General features: G+C 43.0%; 1 protein-coding gene across 1 annotated transcript in view; it reads right to left on the reverse strand.

The window, feature by feature from the left end:
* LOC147881689 (uncharacterized) overlaps positions 1-21,629 on the reverse strand; it is a 54,378-nt gene continuing 32,749 nt past the window's right edge. Inside the window, exons 7-11 of the mRNA XM_087401773.1 lie at positions 16,514-16,623; positions 16,246-16,315; positions 910-992; positions 537-585; positions 1-444 (exon numbers count right to left, since the gene is read on the reverse strand). Coding sequence (XP_087257899.1) covers positions 409-444; positions 537-585; positions 910-992; positions 16,246-16,315; positions 16,514-16,623 — 348 coding nt within the window. The 3' untranslated portion in view covers positions 1-408. The remainder of the gene's footprint in view (positions 445-536; positions 586-909; positions 993-16,245; positions 16,316-16,513; positions 16,624-21,629) is intronic.

Consider the following 21,629-nt stretch of genomic DNA (forward strand, 5'->3'; position numbering starts at 1 on the left):
TACAACAGCATTATGAATCACCTGGGAATACAATAGCCATACTTTCCAGTCTGATTTACAAACCAGTGATTTCCTTCAAAGAACATGATCTCGCTCAGTAAAAATTGGCACTCTCCACTTACCCACAGAATATTGTGCTTTCAATGAGAAAGCATAAACATCAAAATATAGAGAATCCGCACACATTTTCTTTGAAAAAATAAATCTTCTCTACAAAGACTCTCAAACGCATCTCTGACAATTTTAAGGACAGTTTATCATCCTAGGATTACCCAGCTTCTACACATTTGACTGCAAACGCAGTGCTCAATATTACAAACTCACGTTGCAAGACATTAAGTCTGGCACTGTAAAGTAAGCTCTACAATAACCTTACATAAACAGCTAGACTTCAGGGGTTCACAGTCCTCAGATAGGTAAGGCACTGTGGACATATCGAGGGATCTGAAAACAATACAACCACCACAAATAAAGAATGTCCTGAATAGCTTTCATAACCAACATTCTTTGAAAAAGCAGTGCCGTAGACATCATACCTGATGTAGTCTCTCCCTTCCAGGTTGTCCCATCTTTGCTTTGGCATACCTATTCTTCTGTCAAGGATACTATACAAGGAAAGAAAAAATGCCTGCAATCTGCATGAACCACACAGAACTTCCAATCCAGAACGCCAAATTCCATTCAGATGATAAAAGGCCCATCAGCAGGTAAAGGGAAGCCTCTTTTCTTAATTCATAGACCTTCAATGGAACCTCCAAGGAAGAAACATTGCCTAAACGAACCTCTGCACGTTAGACTCCCAGCTTGGTTTATCCTCTGTTCTGTTGGCTTGGTACACAGCCTCATCATTGTAGAATATATCTCATTGGATCCAAAAATTATATATTAACAGAGCAAGAAAAAGGATACTCCAGCCGTATGCCACCCTGCACTGATGATGGAAGCATGCTGTTTTGGAGCTGGTTGAGGGCTTGCGTTGAAGACATTGCATCCTGCATACAAGTAGCAGCATTCAATAACTTAGACACCATCTGTATTAATTTCTCAGGAACAAAGGAGGACAAAAGGAAAGTACAAACACTCGTAAGACATATGCGTTCTATGACTGATAGATGCATTTGGCGACTTCCTTGCCCGGTCTGTTCAATAACAGGATCTAAAACCATACAGATCCTGTTAATTTTTTGATTTGATTGATTGATTATCCTGCATTTAACGAGCTCGCTCTCAAAGTACATATGTGGCTGTTATTCTTACAAGCTAAGGTTATAGCATAAGGCCACAGCACCTCCTTTCCTAAGAGAGCGGGCCTATCAATTGATATGACAGATCACTGATCTATTATATTGGTTGTGCTTTATGCATGGACTCGTGATATCCACTAATAAAAGTGCAATTATAGCATGTGGGATTCCATAAGACAGGTCAGTTAACTTACAACTTGAGGAGAATGCTTCTCCTCTTAAGTGTGTGACAAACCAAGGTTCGTAGATCCAGTGGTCAACTTCCTTGGCAAATACGCATTCAACAAAGTATGAATGTAAGGAGATTTAATGACCAGACTCAAAATGGTCCATAAGTAGAAATTGTGTGTTCTCAAGATTTGGATTTACTCGATCCAAGGCTGCGACTGCATTTAGAATTCATAAAACAAAACCAACGAACAGACACATACCTGCAACTGTACATGCAACATTAGAAAGGCCCATGACACATCATGATTTGACAGCCTATACTGCTCTCTACACATCAGCCTCTCTCTCTGACTGATAGAGGGCTGAAATCATGATGCCTGAGGCACCTCCTATGCTATTGCTCATGGCTTCTCAGCATCTAATCTAGGTGGATGTCATTGACATCTATAAAAACTGAGCATTAACCTTACGAAATCAACTCCAAGAAATCTAAGTCCTTAGCTAGCTCTTAGGACTACATCATATGGTGCAGGGCTACACTCAGTGGCTATCTCAAATAAGTGAACCAATCCCTCCTAGGTGTCATTGACAAGGGGCACCTAAATCAGCAAGCCTTGATGAAGGTGTGAATTTCTTATGCATCTCAAAAGAAAATGAGCACTCAGGCAACTAGGAATCTCAAGCCAGACGTACAATCACTCTCACCTTTTTCTATAGATCCATGAGACTCATCACCTGCCTATCCCTTGGCTCTGCCTCTACCTCTTATCAGTAGGCGCATTAGCTACTCTTTCTCTGCCTCTGCCTATACCGACCAGAAGTACTTCACCCATACCAATCCTTTTCTTGTAGCACTCAAAAGTCAGTGTCCTGACTTACCAAAGTCAAAACATGGCCCTTTCTTATGTTTGGAATCACCTTTTGTCATTGAAACTGCCTTTTTCCATTGGCAATTGAAGCCCTGTCTTCTGTGTCTTTTTCAAGATTAACATCGACCTGCTTCTTGTGTTCTTCTTGAAGAGAAGACCCAATCAATTCTTCAAAGCTTATCAGTGTAAAAACTCTATAAAGGGGGTAATCTCACACTAAGATTGATTGAAATTTCCTACACAAAATCAAAAGGCCCCAATTTTGACACAGGGCAATTTTCTGAAATCGTACAGTTTCACTCATTCCAATGCAACCAAAGACTACATCTTGCTGTCAATTTCTGCTGTAAAACAGTTCCATCCTGTAAAACACATCAGATCACAGCTGTTCATCCGTTTTCTGCCTAGCAAACAAACTGAGATTTGACAAATCTTGACAGATTTTAAGTATGTCTTGAAGTTCAAAGGATTTCTGTAACAGTACTTACTTCCAGATTAGTAGTTAATTCCATTTTAGTGGGAAACTACTACTTTTCTTTTGTAAATGTTACTTTAAATAAGGCAATGCCACGTGGCAGCCCTTGGGAATTATCCCATAAGAATTTAAGGTTGCTGGTCCACTTTCCAATAATATAAAAGGGGCTTCAGCTGTACTTCCAAGCACCTTTTGATCATTAATACAAATCGGAGTTTACTCTCTTTTGGTGATTGATCCAATCCCAAGGACTTTCCCTAGCAATGGCTAGCCACCCCATGGAGCTGAAAGTCCATGCCCTCTCTTGTGAGAGTGTCTCTAACCCTACCCCTCTACCTTTTTCTGTTCTTTCTGCTATTTTAGTGACAGTTTAGTGAGTTTAGCAGTTGCCCTTGTTACATTTGGTATCAGAGCCCTTTTCATGGGAAAAGGTGGGGTAAATCATGTCCAAACTTGTCGAAAATTGGAGCATGGCATCTTGAGGCCTACGCCTGTCTCTATGCGAAATTTCACCGCGGTCACGTGTCCAGTCAACTGCTGCCATGTGTCGGACTGTGCAGAGACCCTAATTTTCAGGGTGCTCAGAATTTGGGGCTTTTAGCATTATTGGATAGCTCTTGCACTCCTATGTGCAAGAAACACAAGAAGGTGCAGGTTTGACCAGGAAATTGCTTGAAATCAACTGGCACATGCGAAATTGACCTAGCCTGCGATCTAGCTGAGTAATCTAGCTGAGTACTGCTCCGATTTTGGTACTTCTTGCACTAAGCTGGTCGCCCTAGGCTCTATAGGCTGCTCCTAAAGTTTGGTAGACATCAGAGTCTAAGTGAAGGAGTTATCAGCATTTCGACTGGCTGTACCTGTGTTTCTGCTTCGAATTAGGGTTTCCCTGCTGCAAATAATAAAAAGCCTGCTTCCAAGGAGTCGCCTCAGCCTTTGGAGCATATGAACTAGGTTTGGAGTCAATTGAAGATCCTTTGCCTTGAAATCTTCTCGAAATTGAGCTCACAGGTGGCGCAATTGCAATATCCCGTCAGATACTTTGAAATTTTTGGGGCTTTCTGAATTTGCAGGCCATTCTACTCTATTCTATCTTGCCTAGCCAAAGAAATCTAATGGCACCAAAGAAATTTGCATCTAATCTTGAGATCTAAGATATGAGATGGAGTATGATGAAGCTCAAATAATGAGCCAGGCAGAAGAACAAGTTGGAGCCTTGGAACTTGGGGATGAAGTCCATATTAGTGAGCAAGAGCCAGGAGACAAGGGATTGGCAAGAAGGTCTACCTCCCAACCACCTCTCAAGTCTCCTCTTTCCAGGGCCTGGAGTGTATCTTGAAGGATTTTTGGCTACAATGCTGCAGCAACAGAAAAGTATTATGGAGAAGCAATATAAATTGATGCAGCATCTTATGGATCAGCAACAAAAGCTATCTGGTCAAGTTGGGCAGCTCAATGTAATGCTGGAACAGAAATTTGATGATGTGGAAGACTAAGTTTGAGTATGCCTTCACTCAGTTAAGGAACATGAGGAGTGATGTGAATCAGGTGAGGAATAGAGCTGAACCTAGAGGGAAGGAAATCCTAAGGGAGAATGTGCCCAAGAAGGTTATGGAACCAAATCAGGTGGTTTAAACTCAGGAAAGGGCAGGGATTTATGGCAGAGGCTAGAAGGTCTCATCCACAACAACATGTGCCCCCATGGAATGCAAATCTTTCCGGTGCTACAGAAACAAGTCCAGCTCATGTGCCAATTCCAGAAGGTGGAACCAATTCATCCAACTGGTCCATCCAAAGTGTACCAAGTGTCACTTAAGAGGGGTGAAATTTTGACACAACAGTTCATGGCTTATAATCAGTGGTTCTAGTATGGGCAAGGACTACAAGGACAAAATAGTGCTGCAGAAGGGAGAGTCCACCTCACGAAATGAGCTTTACTTCCAAGTTGGAAGATTACTTCAAGTTGAGCCTAGAACTGATGCTGCCAAACTCCAATTTGCAGTCCTACATTTAGAGAACTATGCCCACACATGGTGGAGGCACTACTTACAAGAAGTGGAAGGGGGCACAATGGATTATGGTGTGAGGAAGTCTATGGGAAAACATAAATTTCAAATGGGATATAAGCCTTCTCAATCAGCCTCAGCTTATGGTGTACCAAGTAGAACAATTCCCAAATATCCCACCATCAATGCTTCAAAGACTAATCCTGTTGCCAAAGAGTCCAAAGCTGAGGGAAGATATCTAGACCTTGACAAGGGCAAGAGGGAGGTTCAAAAACAGTTTCCCCAATCTCTAGTGGATGACAGGAGAAAGAAAGGACTATGCTTTAGGTCTGGACAAACGTGGAGTGTTGACCACAACAAATCATGCAAGGCAAAGTCAGCCTCAGGTAAGCTGAGCATGATCATTGAGGTTTCAGAATCTGAGGAGCGTGAAGAGCCTGAAGAGTACCATGATTGTGGTCAAGAAGTTCTGAGGCATGATGAGATAGAGGATGAGAACTTTGTCTTCAATCCTGGGGGTCTCAATTATGGTGAGTTGAGAGCCATGGACAGCTCTAGGACATGGAACTTACTACCATTTTCTGCTCAGTCAGTTTCAAATGCAACTACAGCAAGGAATGGGCACGAGTCCTATCATCTCAAGGATCCTTGAAGCTGAAGGCAATGGAACTGTTAGTGATGAAGAAGTGGCATGGGATACTCACTCAGAACTGTATGTCATTTCCAGCAATGATCTAAGTGGGATAAGTGGAACTACTACTTATAGAGTCAAAGGGCAAGTTAAGGGCAAAGATATCTATGTACTTGTGGACACAGGAAGTACCCACAGCTTCATAAATTCCAGGTCTATTCAATCACTTAAGCTCCCAAGTGATGAATTACCTCACAGCTTGAAGGTGGAAGTGGCTGATGGAGCCTACACTACCAGCCAAAGAAGTTGCAAAGATGTGGATATTAAGCTCTCATCAGAATACTCTCGTACTGTGGATTTATTTGCATTAAATCTTGGTCCTATAGACATCATTCTTGGCTGTGATTGGCTCGTAACACTAGGTAAGTTCACCATGGATCTCAAAGGGATGACCATGACTTTCCAAGATGGGGATAAGAAAGTTTGTTTATTTGGAATTCATCCTCAAAAATTACAGTTGGTCACTGCTAAACAGCTTAGGAGACTCTTGAAGAAAGAGGTGATTCTATTTGCACTTAAGCTTGAAGCTGAAAGCACTAAAAAATCTGGCAAGGACTTCAAAGTTGAAGATGTTGAATGCTGAATTGCTATAGCAATATAAGGACATATTTAGGGAACCCCCACCTGGTCTACCACCAAAAAGGGAAGTGGATCATGCCATTTATTTGGAGGAAGGGGATAAACCTGTCAGGAAAGCTCCCTACAGGGTGTCAAGGGCAGAAAAAGATGAAGTGGTTAAACAAATTCAAGAATTAAGGATAAGGGCTTTATTACCCATAGTCAATCCCCATTTGCTTCTCCTGTTCTATTGGTTACGAAGAAGGATGGGACTTTCAGAATGCACATTGACTATAGGGAGTTAAACAAAATGACAATTAAAATTAAAAACATGTTTCCTATCCCTCGAATGGATGACCTATTGGATGAGCTTAAGGGAGCCAAATACTTCTCAAAGATAGACCTCAGGTCAGGGTACCACCAGATAAGGATCAAGGAGGGAGATGAAAGTAAACTGCCTTTAGAACTAAAAGAGGACATTATGAGTTCAAAGTGATGCCCTTTGGGCTCACTAATGCCCCAACTACTTTTCAGTACTTGATGAACCAAATCTTGGGTCCTTATTTCTTCAAGTTTGCACTTGTGTTCTTTGATGATATACTCATATACAACAAGAGTAAGGAAGAGCATTTGCAGCATGTTGCTAAGGTTTTGGAGATTCTCAGGCTGCACCAGTTATATGTGTGGTGCTAAACAATGCCAAAGTCCACAAGGGCAAACTCAAATATCTAGGTCAAGGACCTTATAGAGTGGTCTTGTCAATGTTATGCAGTCACTACTCTCTACAAGAATTGGATCCACGACATCCAAGAGATACATGGAGCATCCAGAATCTGCTGCTGATATTTTCACGACCCTCAACGTTTGGATTATCCACAATATGCCTTAAGGAATGGATTGCTATGGTAACTTGGATAGAGTTTATTTGGTCCCTCATTCCTCATTCAAAAATCAAATCTTGGCTGAGTTTCATAGCAAGGTCTCCCAGATGCAACTCGTAATCATTTCACTATGAAATATAAAGAAATACCGAAAGGGACGCCACGGTGTTTGGGACCAATTGGGTGTACTTGTCTATGTTTGTTGAGCAGGGGCATTCTAGCCTCCCTCCCTTTTTCAGTGGTTTTGTTTGTGAACAAATGGGTAAATGCCAAATGGTGATCATGCAATGGTTAATGGTTGTGATATATGCTTTGTGAGCTGTAAATAAGTGCTGAAGTGATTAAAGGTTTAGTTCCACTACCCTCTGAGTGATTAGAGGCTAGTTTCATTGGTTCCATTGCCAGAATACCACACTCTCTTCCTCAAGAGATGGGCCTCAGTAGTTTGGTGGAAGGATATCTTTGCTGCACTTTTTGACAATTGAATATTACAACCATAAACATGGTGAGTACCCATGAGCAAGAGAGCTCCACAACTCCTCAAAGGAGAAGGCAGAAAAGCCTTAATGATCCAACTAGTGTGTACAGCCGCAGGGAGCACAACAAATGCCTTTTGAGCAGGCCACACATGAAGCTACAACTGAGCTCAACGATGATACTAGTTCTAGCAGTGAGTCAGATAATGCTACTATATTGAATGCACAGCTTGCAAGTGCAGTGACTGCTTTGACTCAGCTGACTCAAAATTTGGCTCAGATTGTGCAAACAAATGCCAAGAAGAAGAAGAAATCAAGAAATCACAAGCACGGAAAGAGTGAGTACACACATGCATCAGCTTCCCATGGCAGACCGCACACTCATGCATCAATTTCCCATGAGGGACAGCCATCAAAATGGACTCAGAAAGTGACTTCTAAGAGAGAGGAATCCCCCAAAAGAGCACTTGAGAAAGAGGTACAAAACGTACAGCCAGTGCAACAGTATGAGCAGCCAGCACAAGGCCTTGATTTGGGTACTTCTACTCCTCAAAATAATAATGTGCAGTCCATAAATGTGGCTCAACCACAGCCATATTTGAGGCAGCAACCTAAATATTTTGGTACAAATTCTATCTTTGATGCTATGTTGATGATAAACAGGCTGATCGGAAGGGCAAAAGGCCTAAACCTTCCGCAGGACTTCTTCCAGATGTGATTGGGAGTTTGCCACATGCACATGATGAAGAAGAAATGAAAAAGACTAAGATGTGCAGAGCATGGAGAAAAATTAGAAATCAGAATTGTTTGTTTTTCTTTGATTCTAGGGCAAAGGCAAATTTCATAACTCTTGATATGGCAGGAAGGCTTGGCATCAAGCCTAAGGAAATGGGGCCATCCAGCATGTGTGATATGGCCAACCCTGAACTCACAGAGTGTGATGCTTTGCTTGGGATGCCTTGGATGTATAGGGTGGGGGCTGATGTACAAATGAGAAACAAGAAGATTTCTTTAACTCATAGAGGCAAAAATCATGTACTTGATGTAAAGTTGAAAGGGGAGTCCATCCCTGTAGTTTCAACTTCTTGTATTTCCAATGTAATAAAGCGTCATATTTCAAAAATCATGTACTTGATGTAAAGTTGAAAGGGGAGTCCATCCCTGTAGTTTCAACTTCTTGTATTTCCAATGTAATAAAGCGTCATATTTCAGCGTACTTGATTTTTGTCAAAGAGGACAGCCAACCAGTTCAGAAAGGCTCTACTCTTTCTGCTTTAGATAGAGAAAGGGTTGCTTTTATTTCAGATTTTCAGGATTGTTTCTCAGATGCACTTCCTCAAGAATTACCTCCCAAGAGGCCCGAGGATCATCAAATTGATATAATTCCAAGAAGCTCACCGTCTAATATACCTCCCTATCGTGTCAATAAGGCACAACACGAAGAGATAATGTCACAAGTGAAGGAACTCTTGGAAAAGGAATTAATACAGCCAAGTAATTATCTTTATTGTTCCCTTGTGTAGCTTGTGCAAAAGAAGGATGGCAGTTGGAGAATGTGTATTGATTATAGGGCTTTGAATAAATTCACAATTAAGAACCGTTTTCCAATTCCACGCATTGATGATATATTAGATCGGTTGGAAGGTTCCTCAATGTTCAGTCGTACTGACCTTAAAAGTGGATACCATCAGATAAGGATACGGCTTGAAGATGTCTACAAGACTACCTTCCGCACTTCATTTGGCTTATATGAGTTCCTTGTGATGCCTTTTGGTTTGACTAATGCACCTCCCACTTTCAATAGAATGATGGACAGAATTTTTAGAGCACACAAAAAGTTTGTGGGCACTTTCTTCGATGACATCATTGTGTTATCTAAAAATGAGCAGGAGCACAGAAAACACCTCACTATTGCGTTTCAAGAGTTGAAAAGACACAAGCTGTTAATAAACACCAAGAAAAGTGAGTTCTTTATGCATGAGATTCATTTTCTCAATCATATAGTGTCAAAGATGGAGTCAAGATGGAGCAAAAGTTGTGTTCTGAACCCGTTATTATCTTGCCAGATCTTGCAAAACCCTTTGCTGTAACTTGTGATGCATGTGGAAACAACATAGGAGGCACTTTGATGCAGGATGGCAAAGTGGTTGCATATGAGAGTAGAGTTCTCAAAGATGTTGAATTATACTTGTAGACATACGAGAAGGAAATGTTAGCAGTGATACATGCTTTGACCACACGGAAACATTACCTTCTTGGAGCTGATTTTTATGTGTAGACAAATCATCAGTCACTTAGATAATTTCTCACGCAGAGAAAATTATCTGAAAAGCACATGAGATGGGCTAACTTCCTCTCAATGTTTCATTTTCAGATTATACATGTGCCGGGTAACAAAAATGTCGTGGCTGATGCACTTTCCAAGAAACCACAGCCTAAAGCAGTCTCCAAGAAACCCAATGTTTCAGCAATGAGCATTGCTTACAACAATGTGTTAGATATGATGAAAGATCAGTATGTTAATGATGCTAATTTTTCAACTATTTATGATCAGCTTTCTCATGGTCAAAGGCATGATCACTATATGTTGAAAGAGGGTTTCATTTCCATGCATGGACAACTCTGTGTCACTAATCAGATGTGATAGAAAGTCATAATGGAAAGTCATGCTCCTCCATATGCAGGACATAGGGGAATTACAACAACAATTACAACAATGGAGCAATACTTTTATTGGCCATCTTTGAGGAAAGATGTGGAAGAATATGTGAGAACATGCATGGTTAGTCAGAAAGTAAAGTTTGGCAAGCAGAAGGCACCTGGGTTGTTACACCCTTTGCCAATTCCGAATAGACCATGGCAAAGCATAGCTATGGATTTTGTGTTTGATCTTCCACGTACTCCTACTGGACATGATGGATTGTGGACAATAATTTGCAGGTTTAGCAAACAAGCCCACTTTGTGCTAGTAAGAAAGAAAATTATAGCAGATCAAATGGCCAAATTGTTTCTGCAGCATGTCTTCAAGGATCATGGGATGCTTGAATCCATAATCAGTGATAGAGATCCGAGGATGACCAGCCTCTTTTGGAGAGGACTGTTTGAAAATATGGGCACTACACTGAATTTTTTGTCATCTTTTCACCCTCAGTCTGATGGACAATTGGAGCAAGAAAACTCTACCATCTTGGATATGTTTAAATGCTATGTCTCAGACCACAAAAGCAAATGGGAGCATTATTTACCTTTGCTGGAATATGCTTACAATAATATAATGCACACATCCACAGGTAAAGCACCTTTTGAAATAGTGGAAGGTACCAGGAAGATACCTCCCATTTGGCATACAAACGAGAAAATCTTCGAAGCTGATCATTTTGTGAAAAGCCTTGAAGAGGCTTACAAGAAGATCAAATATGCCTTGCAAAGAAGTCAGGACAAGCAGAAAAGAGCAGCAAATAAGCACCGCACGGAATTGGTATTTACAAAAGGTGATTGGGTTTTGCTGCATTTTCAGAACGCAAGGCTGAAAAATAAGAAAGGCAAGGAAAGGTTGTACACAAAGCTGAACATACTTTACTATGGTTCTTTCCAGGTTTCTGAAAAGCTAAACGAGGTAGCTTATAGGCTGAAGTTGCCTCCGCATTGGAAGATACATAATGCCTTTCATGTGAGCTTGTTAAAGCAATATCATGGAAATGTTTTCGAGGATTTACCTGATGAGATACAACCTGAAGTGGAAGAACAGGGTTAACTTCTAGTCCCGGCACACAAAGATAGAAAGCTCAAGGGTAAAGTTATCCGTCGCTACTTGGTAAAATTTCAAAATTACCCTCACTTGATGCGAAATGGATGGAGAAAGGTGAACTGGCAGATTCACCTGGGATATTGCAGCTTTACCTTGATGCTTTCCAGTTAGAGCCAACTGCGCTCCGGACTCCTACACGTAGTTCAGCAGAGCGAGCGTCTGGAGCATTACCTGGTGTTCGAGAGAGAGGTAGCACCTCCACTCCCTCAGTACAGACGGGCTCACTGTGATTTCATGAGGTCGCTTGATGACACTGTATGTTTCATCCGAGATACTGAGCTGACAGTATTTCTACTATGAGACTTCATGATATTGATGCATCGTGACTATTGATCGCCAAGGATCACATAGATTTTGAGCAATGTATATGCCTCTCCTAGCCATATTTTCACTGTCTCTGTGTACTATAGCTGCAGCTTTCTTGTATACTCTTTCATGCTATGTTTTGGGGCAGCAAACTGTGGTTTGCTGTTTCAAGAGAGGGATATGTCACGGGGGTGTGAAATTCTAAGTACTTTAATGTACTACAAGACTGTGCCAACTTTGGTTTTAAAAGTCCAAGTGTGGGCTTAATAATGTGTAATTAAACGCGGCATGGTGCCTAGCACATAAGCATAATTAATCCCTAGGTCCAAAGGCATTCCAAGGAATTAAAAGAGTGGTTGTTGGGAAATGATGACGTGGCATTTTTAATGGGCCCCCTAGAGGGCCATGTACCTTCAGTGGCCCCCCTAGAGTTCCAAGTGGCTCTAGTGCCTTCTACATGCTCCTTTGCCATTCTTGAGCCTTCCTAGGCCTTCTAAACTTCACATGTGTGGTTTTCTCCCTCATCTTCTTCCTTTGTTGAGATTTTGAATTGGTTTTTCAGCCTCCATCAGCTGCATTTCGTTTTTCTTCATAACTCCTCACCCGTTTGGATTCCTGGACTTCCGTTTGGCCCGATGGCTTCCCCTCTGCCTCCCCTTCGCAGTGATATGCTTTTCCCTCCGTGCGTTTCGTAGAACGGGCAAAGCTGAGCACTTCTTTTGCTGGTCGAATTTGCAAAAGTGGCTTTTTTTTTACCTTTTTGCTTCTACAGCAACCTGGGCCTCTCCTCTTGCAAAGCTACATCGAGTGGTCCCACGCGCTAGTTGACTGGTTTTTCTCAATTTTGGAGGACTTTCCGACGATGAAACTTCTCCAAAACCTTCTCGATGCATTCCTCTCTAAAGCACACTTCTTTTGAGCCCAAGAACTCCCATTTCTTCGCAACAAAAGTGCTTCTTTTCGCATTTTTCAATGGAATTCTTGCTAATCGGCTCTTGTAAATGCTCTTTCTTCATGCCTTTGCACTCCCCTTTGGCTGAGAATGCAATTGGGCATTGGCTACTATGTCCACTTGGCGATTGAGGACTTGGTTCGAGTTTTCAAGGCTTGGTGAGTTGTGATTTTGCTACTGCAATTTCTTTTTGCCATAAGCTATTGGTTGGCCTCATGTGCCACCTCTTTCTTGGTTCACAGGTGCCCAAGCAGTGCTACATGAGTCATTCTTTGGTTGGGTACTTTGCTGATTTTATTTTAGATCTTTGAAAAGCTTTGTGAATGCCATCTGGAAACCACTCAAAGAGAGTGCAGCTGGGGTGCAGTGTGATTGCATCTGGACAGCCAATGGAATTGCACTCGGAAAAGAGAATGCCTTTGGATTGAGCCTATGCATTAAGTGCACTTATGTGATGGTATTCTATGCTTGAAAGCCTTGCGAAGGCTCAATTAATTGGGACTGCGTGCTCAATTGCAGGAAAGGTCTCCCAAATGCAACTTGTAATCATTTCACTGTGAAATATAAAGAAATATCGAAAGGGGCACCACAGTGTTTGGGGCCAATCGGGTGCACTTGTCTATGTTTGTTGAGCAAGGGCATTCTAGCCTCCATCCCTTTTTCAGTGGTTTTGTTTGTGAACATATGGGTAAATGCCAAATGGTGATCATGCAATGGTTAATGGTTGTGATCTATGCTTTGTGAGCTGTAAATAAGCGCTGAAGTGATTAAAGGTTTAGTTCCACTGCCCTCTAAGTGATTAGAAGCTGGTTTCAGGTCACTTCTCTTACCAGCATATCCACTTGCTTGGTAATTCAATTATTGCATATCTTTACTTTTTATACTTTCAAGCTCTTTAAATTAGATGTTAGCAAAAAGTGTGCGTATGTTTTCCTATTGTATAGTTTGTTAATGGTTGACTAGGGTCTAGCATTTGAGGATGGACCCCCTTCGAAGGGGTTATGGGCATTAGCGTTCCAAAAGTTGAGACGTATCTATAAAAGAGAAACATAAAGACCACACCCCACAACACTAGCTAAAAAGGGGACCAATCAAATACATAGAATGTACACCAACCCAACGACTACTAAGGAGCATGTTTATAGCAGCCTTGGGTGTGGGCCTGTGAGCATGAAAGAGTCGAAGGGATACAAGACAAGACACACCTTGATAAGCACACCAACCCAACAACTACTAAGAAGCATGTTTATAGCAGCCTTGGGTGCGGGCCTGTGAGCATGAAGGAGTCGAAGGGATACAAGACAAGACACACCTTGATATGTGCCATGCTCACATGGCAACCTTGGCATGTGGCATGACAATGTGGTAGACATGACACATGACAGCCTTTGAGGTGGTATAGGACATGTGGCAGAGCAAGCATGAGATGTCACAGCTATGAGATGGCATAGGAGGAGGGAAGAAAGGGTCACATTCTATCAAGCCCGTCCATCTCCTACATTTCTTTTTGAGCCCCTTCTCCCATGCCCTACTATATAAGATGGGGCACCCACTTTAGTTGTGCAGTGTCACATTAACATGACACGTGTCATATGGTGGGATTGTCATATGCGATAATTTTGGATTGAGGAGGTTTTCAAACACTCTTTTGCTTGACCATTAAATTCATTTTAGGTGCTCAATACTAGTCTAATTTTGCTTCTATTTTCATCCTTAGGTTTCTGGCAATTAGCTCTATTCAAAGGGCTAATCTACTAATCTAAGGCTAATTGAGTATGGTTGGCCTTCTGTGAGTTTTCGTCTTGTCTTGTATCCCTTTGACTCTTTCATCTTCACAGGCCCACACCTAACGCTAGTGCAAACATTCTCCTTACTAGTTGCTAGGTCGGTATACATTCTATGCATTTGATTGGTCCCCAGTTTGGGCACTCGGGTGGAGTGTGGTCTTTACATTTCTAGTCTACAGATACACCTCAACTTGTTGGGACACAAATGCCTGTAACCCCCTCACTCTCAAATGCTTGACCTTGGCCAACTGCTACCTAAATGTACAGTAGGAGAACATATGTGTCCTTTTGCGAAACACACATAACTTCCTCCAAAGATTGTCATTCCACATGCAAAACCACCGAAAGCTATACTTGAAGCTAGTGATAAGTCACTTGAAACTCTACTCTTTTTTAATTGGAACGTGGCGGGATTTTTCCCATTGAAAAACGTGCTTGTATTAAGGATTATTTTCAAGTTCAGACCTCACATTTGTGCTCTGTAGGAATTGAAGACTAGGCCAGAGCAGGAATTGAAGACTAGGCCATACACTCTTTGAGAATTTACAGCTCCATAATTATATTGTCCTCTACAACTGCCTTTTGAAAGGAAGAGGTGGCACCACCCTTGCTAGTTCACTCTCATCTTAATCCGCAACTACTAGTAGCAAACAAGCTGTAGAGATTTTTGCTGGGTCGATTTCTAACAAAAGTACTAATCCATTTGTGGTAACGACCCAGCTATGTTATTAAAACATTGTTGTAAGGTTGGTACTTTGCCTCATTCTATAAACCGCAGGTAATCAAACCGATTAGTTGACTTGTTATCACTTGCGACACATGCTACTCATTTCAATTTTTGGTAACTTTGAACTTACGACTCGTCCCTTTGGAAACTTATTATTTCATATATCTAGTTTTGGCTTGACATTTTGGAAATGACTCGCACATCTAGATTAAAACTTCAATGAGTCAATGATCATAAATATTAAATGGATTATGGTCTAAAGTTAAACTTGAGATAAGATGTTGAAATCATGAGTTTGTGACATGTTTTGAATTACCAGAGGCTATGTGTATTGACTTGTCACTTGTATTTGTCTTTTTCCACTCTAAATTTCAATATAACATATCTTGTTTACCTCTATATGAAGTATCATTTCGAAACTTATCCGTTCCATCCGAAAAGACCAAACAAAATGAGACGAAACGTGTCGAAACCCCGAAACACTAAAATGGATGAAACGTTTCTTGTGACTATGATCTCCATATGAAAATCAGTCACCTAGACTCTTGCTCTTGGAGGTCAAGAAACGTAAAAAAGGAGTGAATCACTACATCTACAATTGTGGGAAAATGCCAAAAGTTCAGACCTTGTGATACCTTGTTCTTAACCAGCTTTGCCAACATCGAACATACTGTAGTCTGAATAGAATAATGTGGTTTTCCTTCACCCAACCAAGCTTTTATCAGGTCTCTTGATTGGCCATACTTTCAATAAGGATGTTGGTTTTCCATTCAGTCTCGACAAAGACACCCAAGCAGTCAGAAGGAAAGGGTTTCCATGCACGCCCTTTGGATATTGCCTACTCCCAACCAGGGCTGTTGTACCCTAACCACAACTGAGGGCAGATGACCACCCGAATGGCACTCCATTTAACAGGTTGCTGGCCTTGTGCAGGTGGTCCTACCTCGGTCTTGGGACTGCAGGAGGAGCCCTGCTTCTAGACCATGTGCCTTGGCTTTAAATGAGCGATAAAGGTCCTATACTCGCATGTTCCATGGTGCTCCTGTTGGCTTGCAGATTGAGTAACTAACAACTACTGGAATTAAATGATGTTTCCCTTCACATCGGTCAGTTCCATATCATATACATACAGTCACACTTTTTAAAAGAGCACACCTCAAGACAAATGCTGCTATAAAGGAGTTTTAGCAAGAGCGGACAATAAAGAGGATGTGTGGGCGTTGGCAAGCAATGACAGGGATTGAGCATCATATCAACAAAAACCAAAAACCCATCAAACTTTATGTTCCCTGACCTGAAACTCCACAAAAGCAACAGGCAAGCCACCTTTGGTTTGCATTTTCACTTTTCGAAATCCTGGAAACCTGAAGCACCATCAATGACGAAAGCCAATCAACGAAAGCCAATCAACAAAAGCAGCCTTAAATCAACCGAAAGATACACCATTTTACTCCTATATTATTTAGTTGAATGTATGTTCAACTGCCAAGTCTCCTTCTTGTCCCTTTATCTACCCTATCTTATGACAACAAACTTGGATGTACCTAATGACGCAGAATTACCTTCCAAGAACCTGTGAGAGCTCAGCTTCCGTGCAGTTCAAACCAAGATTAGCTACAAACAGAGTAGAACAAGGAGGATTGCTTCCAGCTGCAGGCGACATCACTGAACCCTGGATCAAGCAGAAGTAGAAATTTGGCACATTGGCAATCCACAAAGAATGTTGTTTTATAAGGATACTTAAGCATTTGATAGCATTTACAGTCCAAACTGAAGACGAAAAATGTTGCTGTCTCAACCCAGAATTAATAGGGCCCCCCAACGATAGAAACGCGCCTATTAATTAATTTGTTGAAAAGGGGGGGGCAGGGGGGGCGAATTATTATTTTACAAACAAACAAGACAAGAAATCATCATATGTATAAAGAACAAAAAGGGCACAATGAAAAGAAAAGGTTTCTAGGAATCTATTCCAATCGAAGATTTACTCCTTTGCTCTAACGAATTTCCTTTTATGTCACTAGCAAGACAAAGAACCAAAGAAAGTATTAAAGACAAGAGCCCAATACCTTCAGCATGTGTCAATCATCCCCCGTTTTCAGGAAAAGGATGCCTTTTGTGTTGTTTTACTGTTACAAATCCAATCTTACAGAGCAGACCAGACAATGTGGAGCTTCCACAATAGGCCTTACAAACCAGAGAAAAACATATACTTTTTTAAGGTGATCTCTCAACCCTTGCAACTACAGGCTTCTATATACATTGTGCACATATATGCATACATGCATTCACACACACACACAAGTACATATAGACACATTTATTTTCATTGATCTATAAATATATACACATGTATAAATACAAACCCTACATGTTGTACAGATTGGCACTCCGCAGACAAGCATGATTGCCATTATTAGTGGTTTCACATGCCTCCCACATGGAAAAGGTTTCAATGTTGAGGATTACATAAGACGATCTCATATTTTCACCTCACCCGTTTCTGTTTTTCATGCTCACCCCACAACCTATTCATAGATATATGGCCTACATTCCTCTTGAAGCAAAGCTCCCTATCTTGTATGTCACCCTCCCACGCTGCCCTCGTAAAGTGTGATGTCTCTAGTAGGAAATAGCAAATCACTATGATAGTCGTGCGTCATAACCGGATACAAAGGAACCTAGAGTGCGGGTCCCTCCTCTCAATTGAGATCACCCCAATGAGAGATGATCTATATAGAACTGCCACTCCTCTAAACTGCATACTCCGCTTGTCTCCCTAGTCTGCTCAATGTAGGCCGACTCCCAAGTGTAACCGCTGACAACCGGTAAGGGATGCTCTAAGCTCTGATGAGTCTCTGTGTAGAAAACTATGTCTCCTCCTCTGTAGAACTCCGAGAAATTCCCAAGCTCTGACCATAGGGTACCATTACAGTTCCAGATAATGCAAGCAAGGGTCTTGGTATCCTGAGTCTCATAGACCCCACCCCCCTAAGTGGGAGGATGGTCACATGTTCGACAAGGCCCGGTGATGAGACGTCCGTCCCGCACTACTGCCCATTCTCCTCCTTGCGGGCTGCATCCCACTGCTGCAAGAGAGCAAGTCTCTCCTCTATCTGTAGAGGTGTCAGGTCCTCATCCATGGATATCGAGGGGTGATCTTGTAAGGACAATCTGCGATGCAGAGCTGCCAAGAGTGCCAAGTATTTGAGTCTCTCCCCACTCGCCATGCTCCCACAATAGCATGAACAGGAACCCCTAAAGTGATCGCAACAAAGGCAGTTGCGTCGTCTATTGGTGTGGCCTCTGTTCGTGGGATCTCGCAGACTCTGATGTTGAGAGCCTTAGTGGCCCTCTTCTCCTACTCCAAAAGGGTAGCCGAAACGGTTGCTTTCACAAGTTCGCACTTCACCACATCTACCCATTTGGATGTCTCTGCAATGGCCAACTGCATGGTGGCTATTTGGGCCTTCACTCTTGCAGTAGCTCATGTGCCCCCTGAGGCCGTGCTCAAAGAAGAAACCACCTTCTTGAGCTCTACGATGTCCTGTATGAGCTCCTGGATGAGACTGGCCTGCTACTATATAACAAGCACCTGATCCTAAGTAAAACGGGCCTCCTCCTATGCAAATCGTGTCAACTCCACCTCAAGCGCACAAATGTAGTGTACCTCTATGAGAAAAGACTCCCAGTTAGCCAGTGGAAAGCTCGATCCTCTCGGGATCTCGAACCAGAAGAGGGTTGGTACAAAGGTGGAGGGGTGGGACTCGATGGTAGGTGGCAATCGAGTGAGCTAAGCAGAGAGAGAGGATATTTGGGATAGTGATGAAGTGGCTACGGTAGAATTCGAGAAGGAGGGCTAGCTACGAGGGAGAGGTGAGAGAGAAGAGAGAGAGTCTTGTGGGCATGTATGGATCTCCGGAGACTGCGAAGCAGGTGGTGAACCTAGTGCAACAAATGTAGCCGATGTAGCGATCGATGTGGACGTCAAGTCGAAGTTGAGGACCCCAAGGTAGATGTTGATGAGGATGATGGAACCGCCGACGTGGATGATGTAGCATTTTTTGTTATTGCTTCGATGTCGCCCGCTCTTGTTGATGCGTGTATTGACGTCTTCTAGGTTCGTTTTGAAATCTTGTCCTCTTTCATGTTTCTCCACTTTTCTTTGTTATTCTCCTGCTCTCCTTTTCCCATGCTTTCGATGCTAATTCTCAAACTCTTTTCTTTTTTGGCAGGTCCGTGAGGCAATACAATCTAGGGACTTCTCTTTTTTTTTTTTTGACCAAAGTGTATTTGCCTTCTTTGAAAGACCTATTTTCCTTTCATTATCTGAGGACCGAAGAGGACTCCCTGATTCGCAAGTATATGTAGGTCCGCGTGGCTTGAACAACCCCTAGGATGGTCGTGGCACCCTAGGGTAGTAGCTCCCAAGCAATTTCTTGGCAGCTTCTTGGTACCATTGGAGAGTTTCTTGGCAGGATTTGAGGAAATGAAGCAACTTTGAGGCACTTGGGAGGTCTGTTGCAGGTCGAGGTAGTGGAGCAGAGCCCGTGGGGACTGTTATGGATCGTGACAGTATGGAGAGCCCATTAGGAATGTTGCAACAGGTTGCGTCAGTTGAAGACAGCCCGTGGGGGTTGGGCGCAGTTAGAAAGAGCCATTGTTAGCATGTCACGATGGCGGGTGTAAGCTCTAGAGCTTGTGGCGGGTCACTTAGGGCTGGATGTGGTGCTTGTAGTAGGTCGTATGGAGGCTAGAGTCACACTAGGTGGTATAGGCTGAAGGCGATGAAGGGACTGACGACAAGAGAGCTATGGCGGGATGGAGGCGCAGGTACAGCTAGGCGAAGGGCTATGGCGGGATAGAAGTGCAGCAAAGTGGAGAGCGGGAGCTATGACAGGATGGAGAGCACGAGCTATGGCGAGATGGAGAACAGGGGCTATGGCGAGATGGAGACGCAGCAAGGCAGGAGCTATGTGAGATAGAGGGCAAGAGCTATGGCGGACAGGAGAGAGAGAGAGAGAGAGAGAGACACACACACACACACACACAAACAAAGAAAGAAAGTTTATTAAAGTCTTCGAAAGATCAATGGGTCTATGAGACTGTGAAAGACCTAGTACAAAACGAGCTCTCGCGTCAATTGAAGACAGCTCGTGGAGGGTGGGTGCAATTAGAAAGAGCTGTTGTTAGCAGGTCACGATGGCAGGTGTAAGCTCTAGAGCTTGTGACGGGTCACTTTGGGCTAGATGTGGTGCTTGTAGGTCGTATGGAGGCTAGAGTCAGACTAGGTGGTATGGGTTGAAGGCGAGGCAAGGGATGATGACAAGAGAGCTATGGCCGGATGGAGGCGCAGTAAGGTTGGGGGCTCTGGCGAGATGGAGGTATAGCTAGGCGAAGAGCTATGGTAGGATAGAATTGCAGCAAAGCAGAGAGCAAGAGCTGTGACGGGATGGAGAAAGAAAGAAAGTTTATTAAAGTCTTCGGAAGACCAATGGGTCTATGACACTGTGAAGATCCTGATACAACGAGCTGTGGTAGTGGAGCTACTAAATGAGCGTCCATACCAATGCAAAATGCAAAATGCCAAAAATGCAGAATGGCAGTACTAAGTCCTAAGTACAACATAGTGATGTCGGTGGTCGACTATATATCAATCTCAGCATCATCATCCCCAGCAACAGCAAGATATCAGGATGGATGAGACAGTGGAGGCATGAAGTCGGCAATAGAGTGTTGTCGGCCACTCAGAGGTGCGGTCCTGGCACGTCTCTTGGTCGTAGCTCTACGTCCAACCAGGGCTACTGTGACCCCCGTCGGTCGGGCTCCAACTCTAAACAAGGAGGGGATGTCTCCAAGTGTGTTCTATGTGTCGACCCTCCGTCTGAGCTGTCGGGTCACGGATTCCGGGTCACGGTCATGTCGAGGCCTCGTCTCGTTGGGATCTATGTGATCTAGCTGAAAGAACTCCGTGATAGAGCTCTGAGAGGGATCAACCGAGGAAGAAGTCTGCTCATGTCTCCGTGCTCGGAGTATCCTCTCGCAGTGTCTAAGTGCCTCATGAATGAAACCTGTCAAACACCGCTGGTCTGGGTAGGAGAGGAAATGGGCTAAAATCCCATAACTATCTCTGAAGAGGCAATGGAAACGTCCTCAGATCTCATAGTACACAGGACACCTGAAGATGAAATGCTCCTCTGTCTCAACCTCCTGTATGTCACATAGTGTGCATATGCGCCGCTCCCTGGGTAGTCGCTTTGCTCTGCCGCTCTCGATGCGAAGTCTGTGTAAAGAGACCCGGAACTGCCCAAGAGGGATCCTCATCGAGTGGGGTAGGTGAATCTGTGTGTATCCTGGTGGGTCAATGAAACCCTCCGCTGTGATATGTAAGAAGTGATCTCTGTAGAAGTTAAGCTTCACTGGGAGTTCACTCGGTTCCAACCAGGTCCTAAAAGTGTGTAGCTGTAGTAGATCCTCACGGATAACCTGGTTGACCTCGTGTGATAAGAGGGGAGAGAACGGAGCATCCATGCTATATTGGAAGGGAGATAGTCTATCCATGTGGAGCCCCAGTCGCTCAAACCATCTCTCTGTACGTGCATACCAGCACCTCTGGTCTCCTCCTGCTGCAAGTGCCATAGAAGAGGATAAAGCTATCCATGGTAGCCTGCTACGTCC

The sequence above is a fragment of the Dipteris shenzhenensis genome, chromosome 30 (genome assembly GCF_047967505.1).
Source record: "Dipteris shenzhenensis isolate YYH24624 ecotype China chromosome 30, Dip_SZ_1.0, whole genome shotgun sequence".
Classification (NCBI taxonomy): domain Eukaryota; kingdom Viridiplantae; phylum Streptophyta; class Polypodiopsida; order Gleicheniales; family Dipteridaceae; genus Dipteris; species Dipteris shenzhenensis.